Source organism: Schistocerca gregaria, chromosome 3, assembly GCF_023897955.1.
Source record: "Schistocerca gregaria isolate iqSchGreg1 chromosome 3, iqSchGreg1.2, whole genome shotgun sequence".
Lineage (NCBI taxonomy): Eukaryota > Metazoa > Arthropoda > Insecta > Orthoptera > Acrididae > Schistocerca > Schistocerca gregaria.
The window spans coordinates 869,051,879-869,070,167 of record NC_064922.1 but is presented as its reverse complement, the minus strand read 5'-3'; the positions used below and the strand labels follow the sequence as shown (position 1 = coordinate 869,070,167).

Genomic DNA, 18,289 nt, shown 5'->3' with positions numbered 1-18,289 from the left:
ATACTGCGGAAATGCAATCAGCCTACAAAAGAGATTGCTTACAAATTGCTCAAGAGATCCATTCTGAAAAATTGCTGAAGTGTATGGGATTTGGTACAAAACAGGAATGATAGGGGGATATTGAACATATACAGACAAGAACCAGCATTTAACGACGATCCTAGGAATGTACTACAATCTACTACTTATCAGTTACACTAGGGTCTTTAGACCCAGATTAGATTAATTGCAACACACACAGAGGAATTTAAATAATCATTCTCCACACACTCAGTATGTGAATGGGATGTACCCGCTATCATGCACTTCCCAGTGGTTTGCCGATATATATATATATATATATATATATATATATATATATATATATATATATATGTCTGGGCATTCTTTGGTCCTTTGCATCTCAGTGCCCTGTCTTTTCGACTTTCAAAACCTGTTCCTGTTCTGACTTCTGTCCTCCCTCTGTCGTTTTCTACATCTACATCTACACCCTTACTCTGCAAATCACTGTGAAGTGCAATACGAAGGGAACGTCCCACTGTAGCGTTTTCCCGTTCCTCTCACATATGGAACGCGGGCTATCAAGTGGACGAGTAATGGTGGCTGTTTGGTTTGGAGTATAAAGGAACCAAACTACAGGGTCATCGGTTCCTAGTAACGATGTGGCTCGTATTTACCCGCAGGAAAGAGAGTATTCACAGAGAAGGTAGTACTTGAGGTACCTTTTGTACCTCTGGTACACAGCTCTTGGTAGCCCTCGCAACACACCCATTCGCAGCAGCATTGACATTAGTCAGAGTAATTTCCAGTTGCTTACGAATAGCGACCAACTCACCCCCTGCGTAAGAACAGCAAACACAGTGGGGCTGCGTTATGCCTGGTGCAATATTTTACAGAACAGTAAATAAATAGTTTTGTTAAGGTCCTCTCTTGTTTCTTTGGTTGTTTGAACTCATTATAAACGTCGACAGTCTGTTTCTTTTCTGTAGGTCTACATTCCTTTAGCAGCCATGTTGTATCTTATTTCGTCACATCGCTGTTGCCTTGCATGCCTTAGGTCTAGTATATTCTCAGAGCTGTTGTTTCCCATCTTTTAATTTTATCTTCAAACAACAGTGCTTCGTTGAAAGTCAACGGGTTGATTTGCGTCAGCTACAATTTCAATATTGATCTGACAATCGCTTGAATTCGGAAGGTGTTACAAATTTCTTAAGACGTATATTATGTGAATGTATGAACAAGATGCCGTTTGAATGCAAATATAATTAACGTTCAATGAAATGAATGTGTTGTAGCTTCGTTTATAAAATTGTATATATTTACTTTCGAAATTTTAAGTACAAATTTAACATACAGTAAACCTCTGTGGTTCACTAAACATCTCTGCTTTGTTATTTTTCATAAACCTCTGCCGTAGTGATAATGCTAAGTATCATCACTGTTCCCGCGTTTATTGTGGATGGAGTTTGTGTTGTGTTAAGGTGTATGTGTTGTGACATGATAACGAAATGGCGGTATTGCGTGCGTAATACTTATACATGTTGAAGACAGAAATAAAGTTTGTCAGAAACTCGTTTGCGGAGAAGAATTTGGTGACATTTCTCGCTCACAGATGTAAATATAAAATTAAGAGAAACAAAATAAAAATATTTAGTATTTCGTCTGATCACATTCTGTATTGTTTTAGATGTGCCTTCGAATGTTTGCAAATCACATGTGTGAACAGTAAAGTTCCGACACGACGAAATGGTTGACGGAACTGAAAATCACGAAAGAAACCTCTTGGTGCTGGAGAATGATCACGCAGCAGTATCCAGCAAGGTGGAAGCTGTTAAAGAGATATGCAGGTAAACTATGTAGTCGACAGTGCAGGATGTTTTGTGATATTTGAATGCACCCTAGGCATTTTCTCATATGTTATCATTACATCAATTTTTGGTGAATTATTGTTAGATAAAGTACTCGACTGGGTAACTCGAGTGGTTTTCTACTCAGCAGTCCGGCATACCGTGAGATATTGCTTTACAGTAAAGGTTGTTGAAATTACCGCCCGTGCTGCACTCCGTTCATGTGCACTCTCCCAGAATAATCCGTTGCTCTGTACGAAAAATAAGAGAAATTAAAAAAAAATCTAGTTGTATTAGAACTTTGTTATCGTTGTGAATTTGCTGTATGAAATATCACCAGTTGTGATCTGAAAGTAATTGTCACCCTCCTACACTTTCAGCGCAATGATTTGACGCTTCAGAAGTTATGTGGTTACACGAAGTAAAAAAACTCTTGTTTTTACACTTAGATGTATGTGTATCGTTACTTGCGGAGGTTAAACACGCAGAAATTTTAAGTCGCCAAGAAAACTTAATGTACGATTAATATGTCAAATAGCCTGCACAGCATTCTCCATGTAGTTTCAAATCTTAAAACAAAACTTAAGAGTAACTGATTCATTAGCTAGAGTTTGAACCTCAGAATCTTTTGTTTCTAATGGTTTTGTAAAGTTCTTGATGACATTTTAAGGGGAAAAAAATGGTAGTTGGAAGCAACAGAATGAGAGGATGGCAGAACCTTAGCATTTGGGTGTTGTCTCACCACTTTGTATCAAGGGCTTCTTATATTAGTATGATGTGATAGCTATTTGAGATATTAGTGAACATATTGTGTATTGGTTAGTGCAGCCTCGTCCCGAAGACATCATGGTTTCAGTAAATTTGAGCTGCTGTCCAAAGTTTGCATTCCCAAACAAAGTGAACTGCCTTGTAATACATCTGAGGTGCTTAGACAAGGGAGGAGTAACTAGATTTTACATAAAGAAATCAGTTCCTACCCCCACCATGTTTCTCTGTTGAATCCAAGAAGAGTATGAATTGTACTTTTAACAACCCAGTTTATTTTGTTGAAGAAAGGCACCAAACTGTCTGAATAGATAACATAAGAAAGTAAGTTATTTCAAACTTTGAAAGCAGAGTTAGATAATTAAAGGCATGCTTCTCTTACCTTTTATCACTATGCTGTCTGGTATAGTTTGGCTGCATAGCAGTGAGAGGTATAAGTGGACAACCTAAAATCAAATATGTAAATGCCCTGTGCTTAGCAGATTGCCATATGCTGATTGTCCTCACATTTGTGTGTGTGTGTGTGTGTGTGTGTGTGTGTGTGTGTGTGTGTGTGTGTGTGTGTGTGTGTGTGTACACACACACACACAGTTAATTTGTTTTATGAGAGAGTCATATTTGTTATTTTATGTAAAAAAAAAAAAAAATCATTAATGAAAGGACAAGTTAATTGAGGAGATGGTGGCTGAAGAACAGAATACAGGCACAACAGACACAGTGAGACTCTTGCAAATTTTGGGAGAGACGTTTATTGAAAAGGGAAGAGACCTATATATGTGTTTCATAGACCTGTAAAAGGCCTTTAATAATGTGGTTTGTGATGAGAGGCGAAAAGGAATAGACTGGAAAACCAAACATCTTAATAAAATCATAGTAGTTACATGAATAAGCACTGGTGAGAATGAGAGGAGAAAGTTCCAACTGGAAAGGATTAGGAAAAGAAGGAAGACAAGGCTGCTGCCTTTTTCAGTCTGTGCGTGGAAAATGTGACTGCCTGCTGCCTGCTAGATGACAAGGCAGTAAAAATTGTAGGAAAAATAACATAATGTTGTTTGAGTTTTGCAGACAACATGGTTGTCCTATCAACAGGTCAAAAAGAATTGCAGGATATAATAGAAAGCTTTATGGAATGAAAATAAATAAAGTAGTAGTGGCCCTGGTGGGAAATGAGAAGATAAACTGAACACTGAATGGAAAAGTATTAGAACATGTGCAAAGCTTTAAAATACCTTTGGAGCAGGACAGAAAGCAACTGGAAGAGCAGCACAGAAATTAAAACCAGAATAGCAATGATGAAATAGGCATTTTATAAGAAAATTAGATTTTTCTGCAGCAATATGGACATAGTGTTAAGGAAAAGGCTAATAAAATGTTTTTCATGGAGTGTCCTCCTGTATGACACTGAAATACGGACACTGAGAATGATATGTGGATATGGCGAGGATGCAAAGAATGAATTGTATGGACAGAATGAATAATGATGATGTACTGAGACAAGTGGAAGATGGAAAAGCAAAGACTATTACTGGATTTAATAATAAGAAGGAACCAAAACGGGATTGGACGTATATTAACCCTCAAGCAGGTGCTCCACATTTTCCTTAGTTGGGCAGGTGCGGTGTAATATTTTATGCTCCAGTGCATAATTTACGTCACCTGGTCCCAAACTTTTGAAAGTTATGTTTCATTTTGTGAATGCTGTTACTGAATGTGTTGATTCCACATTTTTTTGCGAATCTGCATGATTATGGAAATTTTTTGGGGATAAAATTTAAATATTTCATGAAAAGTTAATACAAAGTCTTTCACTTGAGTTTTACTTACTTTAGTTTTCAGTTTTGTACATGTCCCCTACAATTTAAGCCTCATGAACATAAGCCACAGTTGGAAAAAAAAGGACTTGATCATTACAGTTGTTGCAAGTGTAAACAACTGTCACATGTTTCTTACAAACTATATTTTTGCATATATCATATATAATGGTTGTCGACACATCTTTTACTTGGTCTCAAGTTAAATGCCTCCCACGTTTCTTGTTTGCTGATTCTTGAGAAGTAGATGGACATATGTCTATTTCCAAAGGGTTCTAAATGTTTAATCAAAAATGCCAGAATGTAACCAGGCAGACACAGTACTTTGTTTTCTTCAGTCAAATGGCACTTGCTAAATCCTGCAAAAAATTCTTCTTGCTTGATGTGGGATTTTTGGATTTGAGGAATATATACATTGATTTCTGCTACATTCACAAGAGAGTAAAACACACACTTTGGCCATTGACCCATGGTGTCAACTCCTGCTTTTGTTGTTTCAGTCCATTGTTATTTCAGGCTTATTCGTTTTGTCATGAAGTTTGGGTCATTCATGCAGTGTTGATAGCAATATCACTGATTTGTTTTTGTTTCATTCATATGGTGTGTGTGTGTGTGTGTGTGTGTGTGTGTGTGTGTGTGTGTGTGTGTGTGTGTGTGTGTGTGTGTGTGATATCCGAAAATTGAAACCCAAATTTTTGTTTTTTTGCTTGCCTGATATTCAACAGGTATTTCTCTTTTGTCCTTCTTCAATGTGTCAATACAAGTGAGCTACTTCTTTAGGAGAGCTGATGCCAAAGGGTAACTGATGTGCCAGTTATCAAATACGATATTGTTGCTATCTCTGATGTCAGGAATCAGGCGCATCACTGTCGCTTGGCTTGTTTGGTGTGTGATATGGGCCATCCTCTTGTTTTTTCTCAGTATACTTCCAAGTTACCTGTATAAATGTTTTTGAGTTGTATATCGCGAAGATCTTGATTTCAACTGTAGTGCCCACAGAAAGCCTCTAATTTCTCAGTTGTCACATTGGGCTCAAGATTTTATGATTTTCTGCAGTTGAAAACAAACGGCTGCAAGAAAGGACAAATGGCAGTTAATTTGTCTGTTTTTCTTCTTTTAGCTTGTTTCTTTGTCATAAAATCACACATATTAGTGTAAGAACTCTCTTGTAACTTATACAAGTTCTTTGAATTTCATTCCTGTTCCATCTGAGTTCGTCTAAGGTCATCTGCACTGCCTCTAGGATCAGAAAACACTTTCACTATTTTCTCGTTTCTGACTTTACTCTGGTTGAAGTAATCATTTTTCCTCCACTTTGTAATGTTATCTCTGCCAGTTAAAAACACATTTCCATTTTCGCTTGAATCACTGTAGTCACCTTCAGTAACAGACAGTATGTTATGCTCAGAATAACTGCCATGCTTACTTTCTTGAATTACTTCCATCACCTCATCAGACACCCCATTGCCAGTGCTGCACAGTTCATGATTTGCCCTATCAGACATATCCTACTACTCCTACAAAATTTTGGCTATTTCTTCTGGGGTAATTTCCCTGAATAAGCAACAAACTAATCAGTTCTTTCAACTACTGATCTGATATAAATATATATGCACCTTTGAATGCACATACCAAACACATATTTACTTACAGGACTAGGCACGCTGGGTACTTTGTATGCCAGTAGTGCCCTGCCAACAGATTTATATAACCGCAGGCACACAAAAAGCGACAGAGGTAAATGAACAACATTTGGTAGCTGAGAAAATAGTAGAGGAATAGCTAGTGAACCAGTAAACTCTGCCACTAGCAAAAGACTAAACACGGGTACTCTATTCCCTCTACACACCTGCTTGAGGGTTAAGAATGGAGAGGCTTCTGAAAACAGTCTTATAGGCGTATATGGAAGGAAATAGGGGGCAATGGAGGACCCTGGAAGATGTGATGGACGGCAGCACATACATCGGCATTAAGAAAGAAGCTACGCATCACATGTACGATGTGAAGGATCTGCTAATATAGAAAAATACCGATGTTGTAAAACTGTGGCACCTCATGTTGTGAATATTATTTGCATATTTAAAGCTAAAACCATTGTCTTGTCCATCCCCATCCTACTCTGTGTATTGGGAAATAGTTTGTTCTAGTGTGATTTCACCATGTAAAATGGCAAGGTTATTGACCAATTTTTGGAAAATCAGTATTGTGGAAGAGGGAGGCATAATAAATTCTTATGTAGCTACGCCATATTACTGGGAACACTTGCAGCAAAGTGTAATTGAGCTTATTCTATGATGATGGACTTGAAATGAGAACTGTCCATTAAATTATTGTATGATAATGGATGTAAAAAAAGGTTCCTTTTGAGGATTGTTCTGGTACGCAGTGTATGTAGACTATTAATTGCAAAAAGAGGAAGATCTAGATCTTTCATTGACTTAGTAGTTACACCACAGCTTTCTCAATAGTAGTAGGTGTGTCAGTGTGTTCAGAGTGCCATTGTAAGGAATCTACTAAATTTATTATAGACTTGGGCCTGGTTCCTCATCCTTCAAATTTTATCCATGTGAAATGAAAGAAAGAAGACTACCAATGTCAGTGACACAGTGTGGCTCTGTGGTCAAGAATCACAGTGTAGATCCAGTGGTTTTCAGTTCAATCCCTGGTTGGTCCTAAGACTATTGTTAATTGCCACTTCTTTGACATATAGCAAGGTTTGTTAATATGAAAAATTATGAGTTGCAATGTGGCTTAGAGTTCATGTTAAACAGTAGGTCCCCTTGTAACTGGCTAGGTGAGTCAAGCTCAGAAGGTAATGTTTTGTAATGCAGCACTGTTTGAACTAACTCTTTTTTTCCCCCCTCTCCAGAGAAAAGTGTGGCCTAAATCCTTAGCAGTAGAATGGGATCTGAAGCAGTCCACAGTTCAGTTGCTTCCTAATAATTGTGTGTACTATGAATCCCACCAAGCATTGACCATGGCATGGTGACTTGTTAACTAAATGATACAGATAGATGTACCATAGTGAAACCAATAAAAGTGCACTTACAATTTCATTTGCACAATGAGTCATGGGAAGTACACAGGACAAATCGTGATTCAGGTATAAATACCCAATTAGTCTTGTTTGAGGTTTAATAAAGCTTTGCACATAAAGTTATCTGGTATTTTGTCCCATTAGATTAGAATTTAACCATGTCATTAAAATTTTGGGCAAAATCTGAAATAAGTGTTACAGCCAGTTAATGCAGTGACTATACATCAGTCTAGTACAGCAATTGCATTAACTAGTTGAAATAGTTTTTTTAGCCTTGTTTCACGAACTTTGTTACTTTTTGATGTAGGTTTTTGGCTATCAGTCCATTTCCTATTAAAGAACTTATCCCAAAGATGAGAACCAAGCAGTGATAAACATGTAAACATTACAGAATATTGATTCATGACTTACACTCTGTCAAGTGAATGCGGAGAGGGCACCCTGTACTTTTGCTTTTATGATTGTACTTTGTGTTTTTCATATTTCCTTAGTTCTCTCTTTAACCATTAAAATGTGACACGCAGACAAACAGCTAAAATTTTGCACCCTTAGCTGCTTCTGCCTATTGGGGTTGTTCACAGTAAATGTCATGTACGTGTTGAATGGTTTTCTCACAACATGTCTTACCTGGCTTTGGTTCTGTTACTGTTTTGCATATCATATATTTATGTTTCAGAGGGAGCATTAGGGAACTATTGACAAGGAGAGGATAAAGGGATAAATTAGATGAAGAATGGATAGCTTTGAGAGGTGAAATAGTGAAGACAGCGGAGGCTGAAGTAGGTAAACAGTTGAGGGCTAGTAGAAATTCTTTGATAACACAATAGATATTGAATTTTATTGAGGAAAGGGAGAAACATAAAAATGCAATAAATGAAGCAGGTAAAAGGGAATAAGTGTCTAAAAAATGAGGTTGAGAGGAAGGTGCAAAATGGCTAAGCAAGAAAGGCTAGAGGACAAATGTTAGGATGTGGGAGCATATCTCAGTAGCAATATATGCTTAAGATGATATAAGATAGGTGCTGCCCACGGGAAAATTAGAGACCTATTGAGAAAAGAGAAGCAGCTGTATGAATAAGTGCTCAGATGGAAAACCATTTCTAAGCAAAGAACGAAAAGCTGAAAGGTGGAAAACTATATAGAGGGTCTATACAAGGGGGATTAAATAGAGGGAAATATTATGGAAGTGGAAGAGGACGTGGGTGAAGATGAAAAGGGAGATATGATACTGCATGAAGAATTTGACAAAGCACTGAAAGTCTTACATTGAAACAAGGCCCTGGGATAGACAGCATTCCATTAGAGCTGCTGATAGCCTTGGTAGAGCCAGCCATGACAAAACTCTTCTATCTGGTGAGCAAGATGTATGAGATTGCGAAATATCCTCAGACTTCAAGAAGAATATAATAATTCCAAAGAAAGCAGGTGCTGACAGGTATGAAAAGTATCAAACTATTAGTTTAATGAGTTACAGTTACAAGATACTAACATGAATCCATTGCAGAAGAATCGAAAAACTGGTAGAAGCCAACCTCAGGGAAGATCAGTTTGGATTCTGAAGGAAATGTAGGAACACATGAGGCAGTACTGACACCCTGACCTCTCACATAGAAGCTAGGTTAAGGAAAGGCAAACTTAAGTTTATAGCATTTGTAGAAAGCTTCTGATAATGTTAACTGGAATTCTCTTTTAAATTTCCAAAACTGGCAGTGGTAAAATACAGGAAGTGAAAGAATATTTGCAATTTGTACAGAAGTCATATGGAAGTTATGAGTTGAGGGGCATGAAAGGGAAGCAGTGGTTGAGAAATGCTTGATATAGGGTTATAGCCTATCCCTAATGTCATTCAACCTCTTTATTGAGCAAACAGTAAAGGAAACAAAATAAAAATTTGGAGTAGGAATTAAAGTTCAGGGATAAGAAATAAAAACTTTGATATTTGCCAATGACACTAATTCTGTCAGACACATCAAAGGACTTGGAAGAGCAGTTCAATGCAATGGACTATGTCTTGAAAGGTGGATACATGATGAACACCAACAAAAGCCAAAAAGGCTATTAGCAAGTGAGACATTTAAAGTAATAGCTGTGTTTAGTTATTTGGGAAGCAAAATAACTGATGATGGTCGAAGTAGGGAGAATACAAAATGTAGATTGGAAATGGCAAGAAGTGCGTTTCTGAAGACGAGAAATTTGTTAACATTGAGTATAGTTTTAAGTGTCATGAAGTCTTCTCAGAAAGTATTTGTATGGAGTGTAGCCATGTACAGAAATGAAACATGGACAGTAAATAGTTCGGATAAAAAGAAACTAGAAGCTTTCAAAATGTGGTGCTACAGAAGAATGCTGAAGATTAGATGGGTAGATCACATAGCTAGTAAGGAGGTACTGAATAGAATTGGGGAGGAGAGAAATTTGTGGTACAACCTGACTAACAGAAGGGCTCAATCGGTGCGACACATTCTGAGGCATCAAGGGATCACCAGTTTAATTTTGGAGGGAAATGTGGAGGGTGAAAATCATAGAGGGAGAACAATAGGTAAGTACAGTAAGTAGATTCAGAAGGATGTAGGTTGCAGCAGTTACTCGGAGATGAAGAGGACTGTAGAGGATAGAGTAGCATGGAGAGCTGGATCAAACCAATCTTTAGACTGAAGACCACATCATCTTATAATCCGAAATGGAAAATTTTTTCTTGGTTTTCCTAATTCTCCAGATCTTTGGAATTATCGCCAAAATGTGTAATTTCACACATACAAGGTCTGTTCAAAAATTTTTGGAACATCCATAATTTTGCACCTATGGCATGTTGGAGCAAAATTCGGACGGCATCAATTCACACACCCGTGTTTAATGTGTAAGTGCTGGAAGTTCGTTGTACATCTATTAATTATTATTCAGTGCTGTGTGGCACAGTTTGTGATTTTCGAGATGCTAGAGTTAGAGGAGCAATGCATCTATGTTACATATTACGTGAAACTCAAGAAAACCATTACAGAGAGACACCAAATGATGCAGGAATCTTACAGTGAAGGGTGATCAAGATGTAATCATTGGTATGAATGGTTCACACGGTATAAAAATTTACTGACGGAATTTAAAGATCACCTTTGTTTAGGATGCGCTTCAAAGCCTCCGCATGACACTCGTGTCCGGAATGTCAACGAAATTGTGCATGCCAATCGAAGACTGACTGTCCGAGAGATTGCAGAATAATGTAGAATTTCAGTTAGATCATGTTGTGAAATCCTAACACACCATCTTGGAATGCATTGTGTTGCCGCCAAGTTCGTCCCATGGCTCATGAGGGAAGACCAGAAAGACCTTTGGCTTTGCAATTTGTGATGACTATTGGGATTGGGCAAATGCGAACAAGATGTTCCTTATGAGAATCATAACTGGTGATGAGATGTGGGCCTACAGTAATGATATTCAGACCAAGATTCAATCTTCAGTGTTTTGGAAAAGGTTCTCCAGGACCAAAAATGCTCATGAGGTCATGTCAGACGTCAAAGATATGCTCTCCCTGCAGGTCCGGGCAGAGCTACGGTAACTCTGAAGCTGTACACTTGCTATCTGCAATGCCCTCCAGGAAACCTGGTTCCCGGCAATGTGGACCCCTGTCCTCTGCGGCTATAAGGGATATTACAGGAACTGTAGTGAATATAGTAGAGCGTCACGTGAAGTTTGCTTTTCTGTCTTAAACTCAGTCTGTAGTGACACTGTGCCCCTTCAAACATGTCTTGAAGCTGTGGCTGTCAGAACAAGAACAATGCAGGGAATAACTGTATGCAATGTATATCTTCCTCCAGATGGTGCACTATCCCTGAATGTATTGCACTCTTTGATAAACTACCTAAACCTTTCCTACTTCTGGGAGATTGTAACACACATAACCCATTGCGGGTTGGCACTGTGCTTATTGGCTGAGGCAGAGATGTTGAAACTTTACTGTCTCAGTTCGACCTCTGCCTCTTCAATACTGGGGCCGCCACACATTTCAGTGTGACTCATGGTAGTTACTCGGCCATTGATTTATCAATTTGCAGCTCAGGACTTCTCCCATCTATCCACTGGAGAGCACATGACAACCTGTGTGGCAGTGACCACGTCCCCATCTTCCTGTCACAGCCCCGGCACCAGGCCCATGGATGCCTGCCCATATGGCCTTTAAACATGGCAGACTGGGAAGCCTTCATCTCTGCTGTCACCATTGAATTTCCCCCACACAGTAACATCGATGTGGTGGTTGAGCAGGTGACAACCGTTTCTGCGACAGAAAACATGATCCCTCACTCTCTAGGGTGCTCCCTTCATGTAAGGTAGTCCCCTTGGTGGTCACCAGAAGTCGCTGAAGCAGTTAAGGAGCGTTGGCGAGCTCTACAGCCGCATAATCAGCACCCTTCCCTGGAGCACCTCATAGCCTTTAAACTTTAAACTTCTCTGTGCCCACATTTGCCTTCTTATCAAACAACGAAGGCAGGAGTGTTGGGAGAGGTATGTCCCGATCATTGGGTGCCATACCTCACCTTTCCAAGTCTGGGCAAAGGTCAAACATCTTTCCGCATACCAGAACACAACAGGTGTTCCTGGTGTTACCATAAATGGCATGTTATCTACCAATGCAAACACGATTGCCAAGCACTTGGCTTGAGTCTCTGCGTCGAAGAATTACCTCCAGCTTTTCGCACTATCAAATTGCGGCTGGAAGTTAAGTCCTCTCATTCACTACATGCCACAGTGAATCCTATAACACCCCATTTACAGAGTGGAAACTCCTCAGTGCCCTTGCACATTGCCCCGACACAGCTTCTGGGTCTGATCGGATCCACAGCAGATGATTAAACATCTCTCATCTGACTACAAGCGACATATCCTCATCTTCAACCGGGTCCGGTGCGATGGTGTCTTTCCATTACAATAGCAGGAGAGCACCATCATTCCAGTGCTTAAACCCAGTGAAAACCAGCTTCATGTGTATAGCTATCTGGTCATCAGCCTCACCAACGTTCTTTGTAAGCTGCTGGAACATATGGTGTGTCGGCGGTTGCATTGAGTCCTGCAGTCACGTGGCCTAGTGGCTCCATGTCAGGCGCCTTCCACCAGGGTCGCTCTACCACTGATAATATTGTGTCCATAGAGTCTGTCATCCGAACAGCTTTTTCCAGACTGCAACACCTGCTGTCTTTTTTTGACTTACGTACAGCAGATGATATGACTTGGCGTCGTCATATCCTTGCCGCATTGTACGAATGAGGTCTCCTGTGACCATTCCCGATTTTTATCCAAAACTTCCTGTCACTCCCTACTTTCTGTGTCCAACTTGGTGACTCCCATAGTTCTATCCATTTCCAGGAGAAAGGAGTCCCGCAGGGCTCTGTATTGATTGTGTGTCTTTTTTTAGTGGCCATTAACGGTCTAGCAGCAGCTATCGGGCCCTCCGTCATAACTTCTCTGAATTCAGACAACTTCTGCATTTCATACTGCTTCTCCAGTACTGTTGTTGTTGAGCGGTGCCGCCAGGGAGGCATCCACATGGCGCAGTCATGGGCTTTATCCCACAGCTTCCAGTTTGCAGCTGCAAAGTCGTGTGTCATAAACTTCTTCCGGCATTGTCCCATTCATCCAGAACCCGCACTTTAGCTTAATGATTATCCACTAACTGTAGTGGAGACATATCAATTCCTAGGAGTGGTTTTTGACAGTCAATTGACTTGGCTCCCTCATATTCGTCAGCTGAAGCAGAAATGCTGGCAGCACCTCAATGCCTTCCGTTGCCTGAGCAACACCAATTGGGGTGCAGATCACTCTACGCTGCTACAGCTCTACAGAGCCCTTGTCCAATCCTGAATTGACTATGGGAGTGTGGTTTATGGTTTGGCAGCACCGTCAGCATTGCATTTACTCGACCCTGTGCGCCACTGTGGGGCTCCATTAGTGACAGAAGCTTTTAGGACGAGTCTGGTGACCAGCGTCCTGGTGGAGGCTGATGTCCCTCTATTGCAGATCAGACGTGTGCAATTTCTCACCAGTTATGCAGCACACATTCATAGTTCCTCTGAGCATCCGAATTTATGTTTCATCCGTTTTATTCTCACACTTGCGGCATTGTTTTATTAGGAACATGGGACCGATGACCTCATAGTTTTGTCCCTTCTCCCGCCTTTAAACCAACCAACCAACCTTTTCTGCTCCATTTGCGAATGATGCGTGAAGATACAGGTAATCTGTGAACCTCCGTATGAGCTAGGAATGTTAACAGTGAAATTTCCCATGATTTACAGACCTCTCTTGTAGGATCTGTCACTGGCCGTTTGATGTGCTTCTTCCTAATGCTCTGCTGGTTAGGAAACAAACTGCTCACTGAATGTGGTGTCCTTCCTTTGATCTTCTGTATCAGTCCTATCTGGTTAAGATTCAAGCTGATGAACAGTGCTTAAGAAACATTCAGACATTTCCCACATCCTTCTTCACTTGTTTCTCCCTGATTCTTTCCTCACTCCACCAATCAAAACTCAACTTTTTGCATTGCAGTCTGCCTCTCCAACTGTTGTATATCTCATTTTCCACCACTCCAGCTCACTCTGTCCTTTCACAATTTCCTTGCCTATGCTGTTTTTCCTCCCCCAGTGTCAGAAAACTTTATACCAATCCCTTGCTTTCTCTCCTTCCTAGCTGTTGATCTTCCCTCCACTCTCTACCACGTTGCTCCTCTCACCCACTCCACCTAAATACAACCCATCACTTCATTTTGGTTTCAGCAGTAGTATACTGTAGCATTGCATTTATGTGTTTATGCATGTGATTTTGGTATTCAGTTATCTCTGAAGAAGGACATTGTCTGAAAGCTCATCAATGTTTTCTGTCTTGTTTATGTTCTTGCCACTGTTCAGTGGTTCAGGTACGTGGGGAGTGCTTTCAGTTATTTGTGTTCCATATAGAACTTTCCAGTACTATCCAAGCTAATATTATAAACACAAAAGTAACTCTCTCTGTTACATTTCCACAACTAAACTGCTGACCAAAGTCAAATCTAGATGAAATTTGCTATGGATGTTTAAAAAATTATTAAATATGTTGCATAATGAACATGTTGTATGATGTATAGCTGCTTCAATAGCACAATGCATAGATGTGTGCTTTTGCTCGTGCCCCTTCACATGCGGTGCTTGGCAACGACACTGTGCGTGTCACTTTGTCATGAGTTGAGGGAGGGGTTACACATCATAAGCTATGCTTACTTGAACAGGCAGACATGTGAAGGTAGCTGATATTATTGTGCATGCAATAGCTTACTTACTTGCTATAATTAATCATACCAAAATTACTGATATGCAAGTGCAGCTGTGGGAACAGCTAGTGTTTTTATATATTTGTTTACTTATTATGGCCTGCAGTGATTATTGATAATGTTTTTCTTCCTTTCAGGTTTGATACACTTCGGTGCATAAAAAATGATGGAGATCTGTTAACTCGTTTTCTGAGTGCAGTTATAAAGTTTTTAGAGACTTATCCAAATGAATGCTCTAACGCTGTCCTTGATGTCCTAGAATCTGCAATCTCTGACATTTTAAAATTGAAGGACACATTTCCACTGACCTCACATTTGCTGAACATTATTTGTGCGGTTGTACGTACTGGTGAACCAGAATTGCTTGCTTCTAATAATGGTAACAGAGAAGACAATGAGAGGAAACCAGAGGATAAGTTTTCTGATGGAAAAGAGGGCTTGCCAGATAAGCTGGTTAGACTAATGAAATGCCTGAATCTCTGTGATAAAAGTGTTATGTGGGAAAACTTGGGTAGTGCACCAAATTTTGCGAAGTACATAGGTGTAATATTAAAATGCATGAATATGAGGGGTAGTTCTGACAGTGTTCTAACTGATCTTCGGCAACAAACATTAAGGACGGTGTTCAGAATTTTTAGCAATGTGAAGCATGTGGGTGTGAATCCTGTAAATAATGAGACACTCAGTGAGTGGGTGGAAATATTGTTGTCATTTGTGTTTGATAACGATGACGACATTCAGAAATCTGCAGTACATGGTTTGCATTCAATGTGGACGTGTTTTGCTGCTAGTGGCTGGACGAAGGATTTTATATGTTCTCCTGAACTGAAGAAACAAATAAAGTCAGAGTAAGTGAAACAGTCAAATTAGTCTGTCAGCATTTGGATTCAGTTATATTCCTCCGTTTCTTTTATAACTCTTTGGTAAATGGTAAGAATTGTTTTACTACACATATTGGTTGAAGAATATTGGTGAATCTTACAGCTGATGAAGGTAATGTTGCTTTGCAGAAGTTGATTGTCAGTAAATAGAATGTCAGTATGTTGTTTGTTCATTATAATGTATTTTAACACACATCTAATGTTTGAATAATTGATTGACCCTCAATTTTCATTATTTGCAGCAAGTTGTTCTCAAGCTCATAATGAGTAAGTCAGTGTGTTGGTGTTGCTGGAAACCTCTTCGCATTCCAGACTGTCAAAAAACACTTGGCACAATGCACCAACAGAACATTTGATGTTTTGGGATTAATTTTAACATCTTATTGTTAAGATTTATTGTATTGTATTTTTTCAGCAGTTTGGAATGATTATAGGGATGATACTTCTAATATCTGGACAAAGAATTTATTACGTCTTTTCTAAAAATTGCCTTAGTGGTCACCTCATTGGTGCCACTGGCAATGGGGGTTAAATTAATTTTTCGGATCTAATAGTACAATTTGACCACTGACAAGATTTAAAATATTGCTATTAAAGATATAAACCAGGTAGTGCTGTCATGCCAGTTTATTCATAATTTGAAGAGTTCTGTGTCAGCACTCAATTACATTGGTGTAAGTGCATATTTACCTTGAATGTTTTATTAGTTTATGCTTATTACTGTTCAACTGTTGAAAAAGTAAAGTGTTCTTAATGTGGTGGTCTAATTTTAAATATAAATAAATTAATGATAAATCAAAGATAATCCCACATATTCCAGATGGGAAATATTTTAGGCGAAGGTAGGTTCAGATGGAGATGATGACACAGGAACTGTAGGGGCAAGGCTTTTAGAAGTTCGTGGCTACGTTTCCTGATGGTGCAGTGATAATTATGGGACACACCAATTGCCAGCTATGCACTGGAAGGTTTGTCTGATTAAATTTGGGTCAAGCACAGAGTTTTTTGTAATATTATACTAAACTACTTGGCAGCAATTGTGTTGAGCAGTTTCTTAAATAACTCTAGCAACGTCTTAGGTTACCTGTTGACAAAAATACCACAGCCATTACATTCAGTTAATATATAGAAAGAAACCAATAGCCACGTGGTATCAGAGCTAATGATATTAAAAGGAGGAGAGAGAGGAAAATATTACTGCCCAGTAAGTGTGACAAGAATAAAAAACAATACTAGTTACTCGAGCAGTGGCCATAAATATTTCTCTGGAAGTACCAGTGAATGATGTTCAAGAATATTATACATTTCACTTCTGTCTGCACCAAGCAAGATTTTGGGGAATGTGAAAGGCAAGCTGTGGTTCAGTTGAGCTATTAGAAACATCCTACAAAAGTAGAGAGCTTAATTTTAGGTGTTAATGAAGGCTTAGAAATGATATAGTGTAACACACAAAGCTGCCATTTAATTTATTTTTAATTGTAAGGCAAGTTTCAGCCCAGAAACAGTTTACACACACACACACACACACACACACACACACACACACACACACACACCTTGCCCCTACGTGGTGCCAGCTAGACTAACAGTGCCAAAAATATGGGTGGACTGGTTGTGATGGAGGATGGAGGTAGTGTTAGGTGGGATGGATGTGGGGAGAGGAGGCAGGGAGGATGACTGAGGGTGGGTGGCTAGCATCTCCAAGGGAGGCAGGCAGGAATACAGAAGGGAGGAGTGGCAGGTATATGGGATGGCATGATTGTTGTGGCCGGTGGGAAGTGGCACACACTGAAGGTGACATGGGAATATGATTTGGTAGCGGGTGACAGGATGGAGGAAGGGGAAACTGGTGGGCAGAGGTTGCTGGTGCAGTGGGTTACCCAAGATTGAGGCTAGGATGATAACAGGAGCAGAGCAGTTGTAACTCTCACCTGCATAGTTCACAGAAGCTGGTAGTGGAGGGAAGGATCCAGATTGCTCAGGGTGTGGAGCAGCAATTGAAATTGAGCATGTTGTTCTCAGCTGCATGTTGTTCCATCGGGTGGTCATCTTTATTCTCGGCAGCAGTTTGGCAGTCGTCATTTATCCTAGTGGACAGCTGGTTGGTATTCATACCATCATAAAAGACATACAGGGTTTGCAGCAGAGTTGGTATATGATTTGGCTGCTTTTGCAGTTGGCCCAGTCTTTGATGGGGTGGGATAAGCCTGTGACAGGGCTGGAGTAGGAAGTGCTGGTTGGGTGGATTGGCCACGTCTTAAATCTTCAACTGCCACTGGGCTGTGGTCCTTGTGGCAAGGAGTTTGAAATAGGAGTAGCATAGGAATAGACAAGGATTTTCTGTAGGTTTGGTGGGTACAGAACACGACTTCAAGAGGAGTGGGAAGGATCTTGGTTATAATGTCCTTCATTTCAGGGCATAATGACAGATAATCAAAGGCCTGGGAAAGGATATACGGCACAGTTGTTCTTCCAAGAGACAAGGGGCACTTCTTTGTAGCTGATTCTTGGTGGTGGTAGGAGGGTATTCACTCTGCAAGATATTGTTACTGCTCAATTCTCAATACATACACATCATCTCCAAAATAGAACCCCTTGTAAAACACCTGGATGAGCATTCCAGACATCACCTGCATAAATTATCTAACCTGTTGACA

At 39.8% G+C, this 18,289-nt stretch overlaps 1 protein-coding gene across 1 annotated transcript in view; it reads left to right on the top strand.

Annotated features, from left to right (window-relative positions):
* The first annotated feature begins 985 nt into the window (after positions 1–985).
* Positions 986–18,289, top strand: part of LOC126354900 (uncharacterized) — a 163,804-nt gene continuing 146,500 nt past the window's right edge. The window contains exons 1-3 of the mRNA XM_050004965.1: positions 986–1,614; positions 1,688–1,847; positions 14,889–15,599. Coding sequence (XP_049860922.1) covers positions 1,747–1,847; positions 14,889–15,599 — 812 coding nt within the window. The 5' untranslated portion in view covers positions 986–1,614; positions 1,688–1,746. The remainder of the gene's footprint in view (positions 1,615–1,687; positions 1,848–14,888; positions 15,600–18,289) is intronic.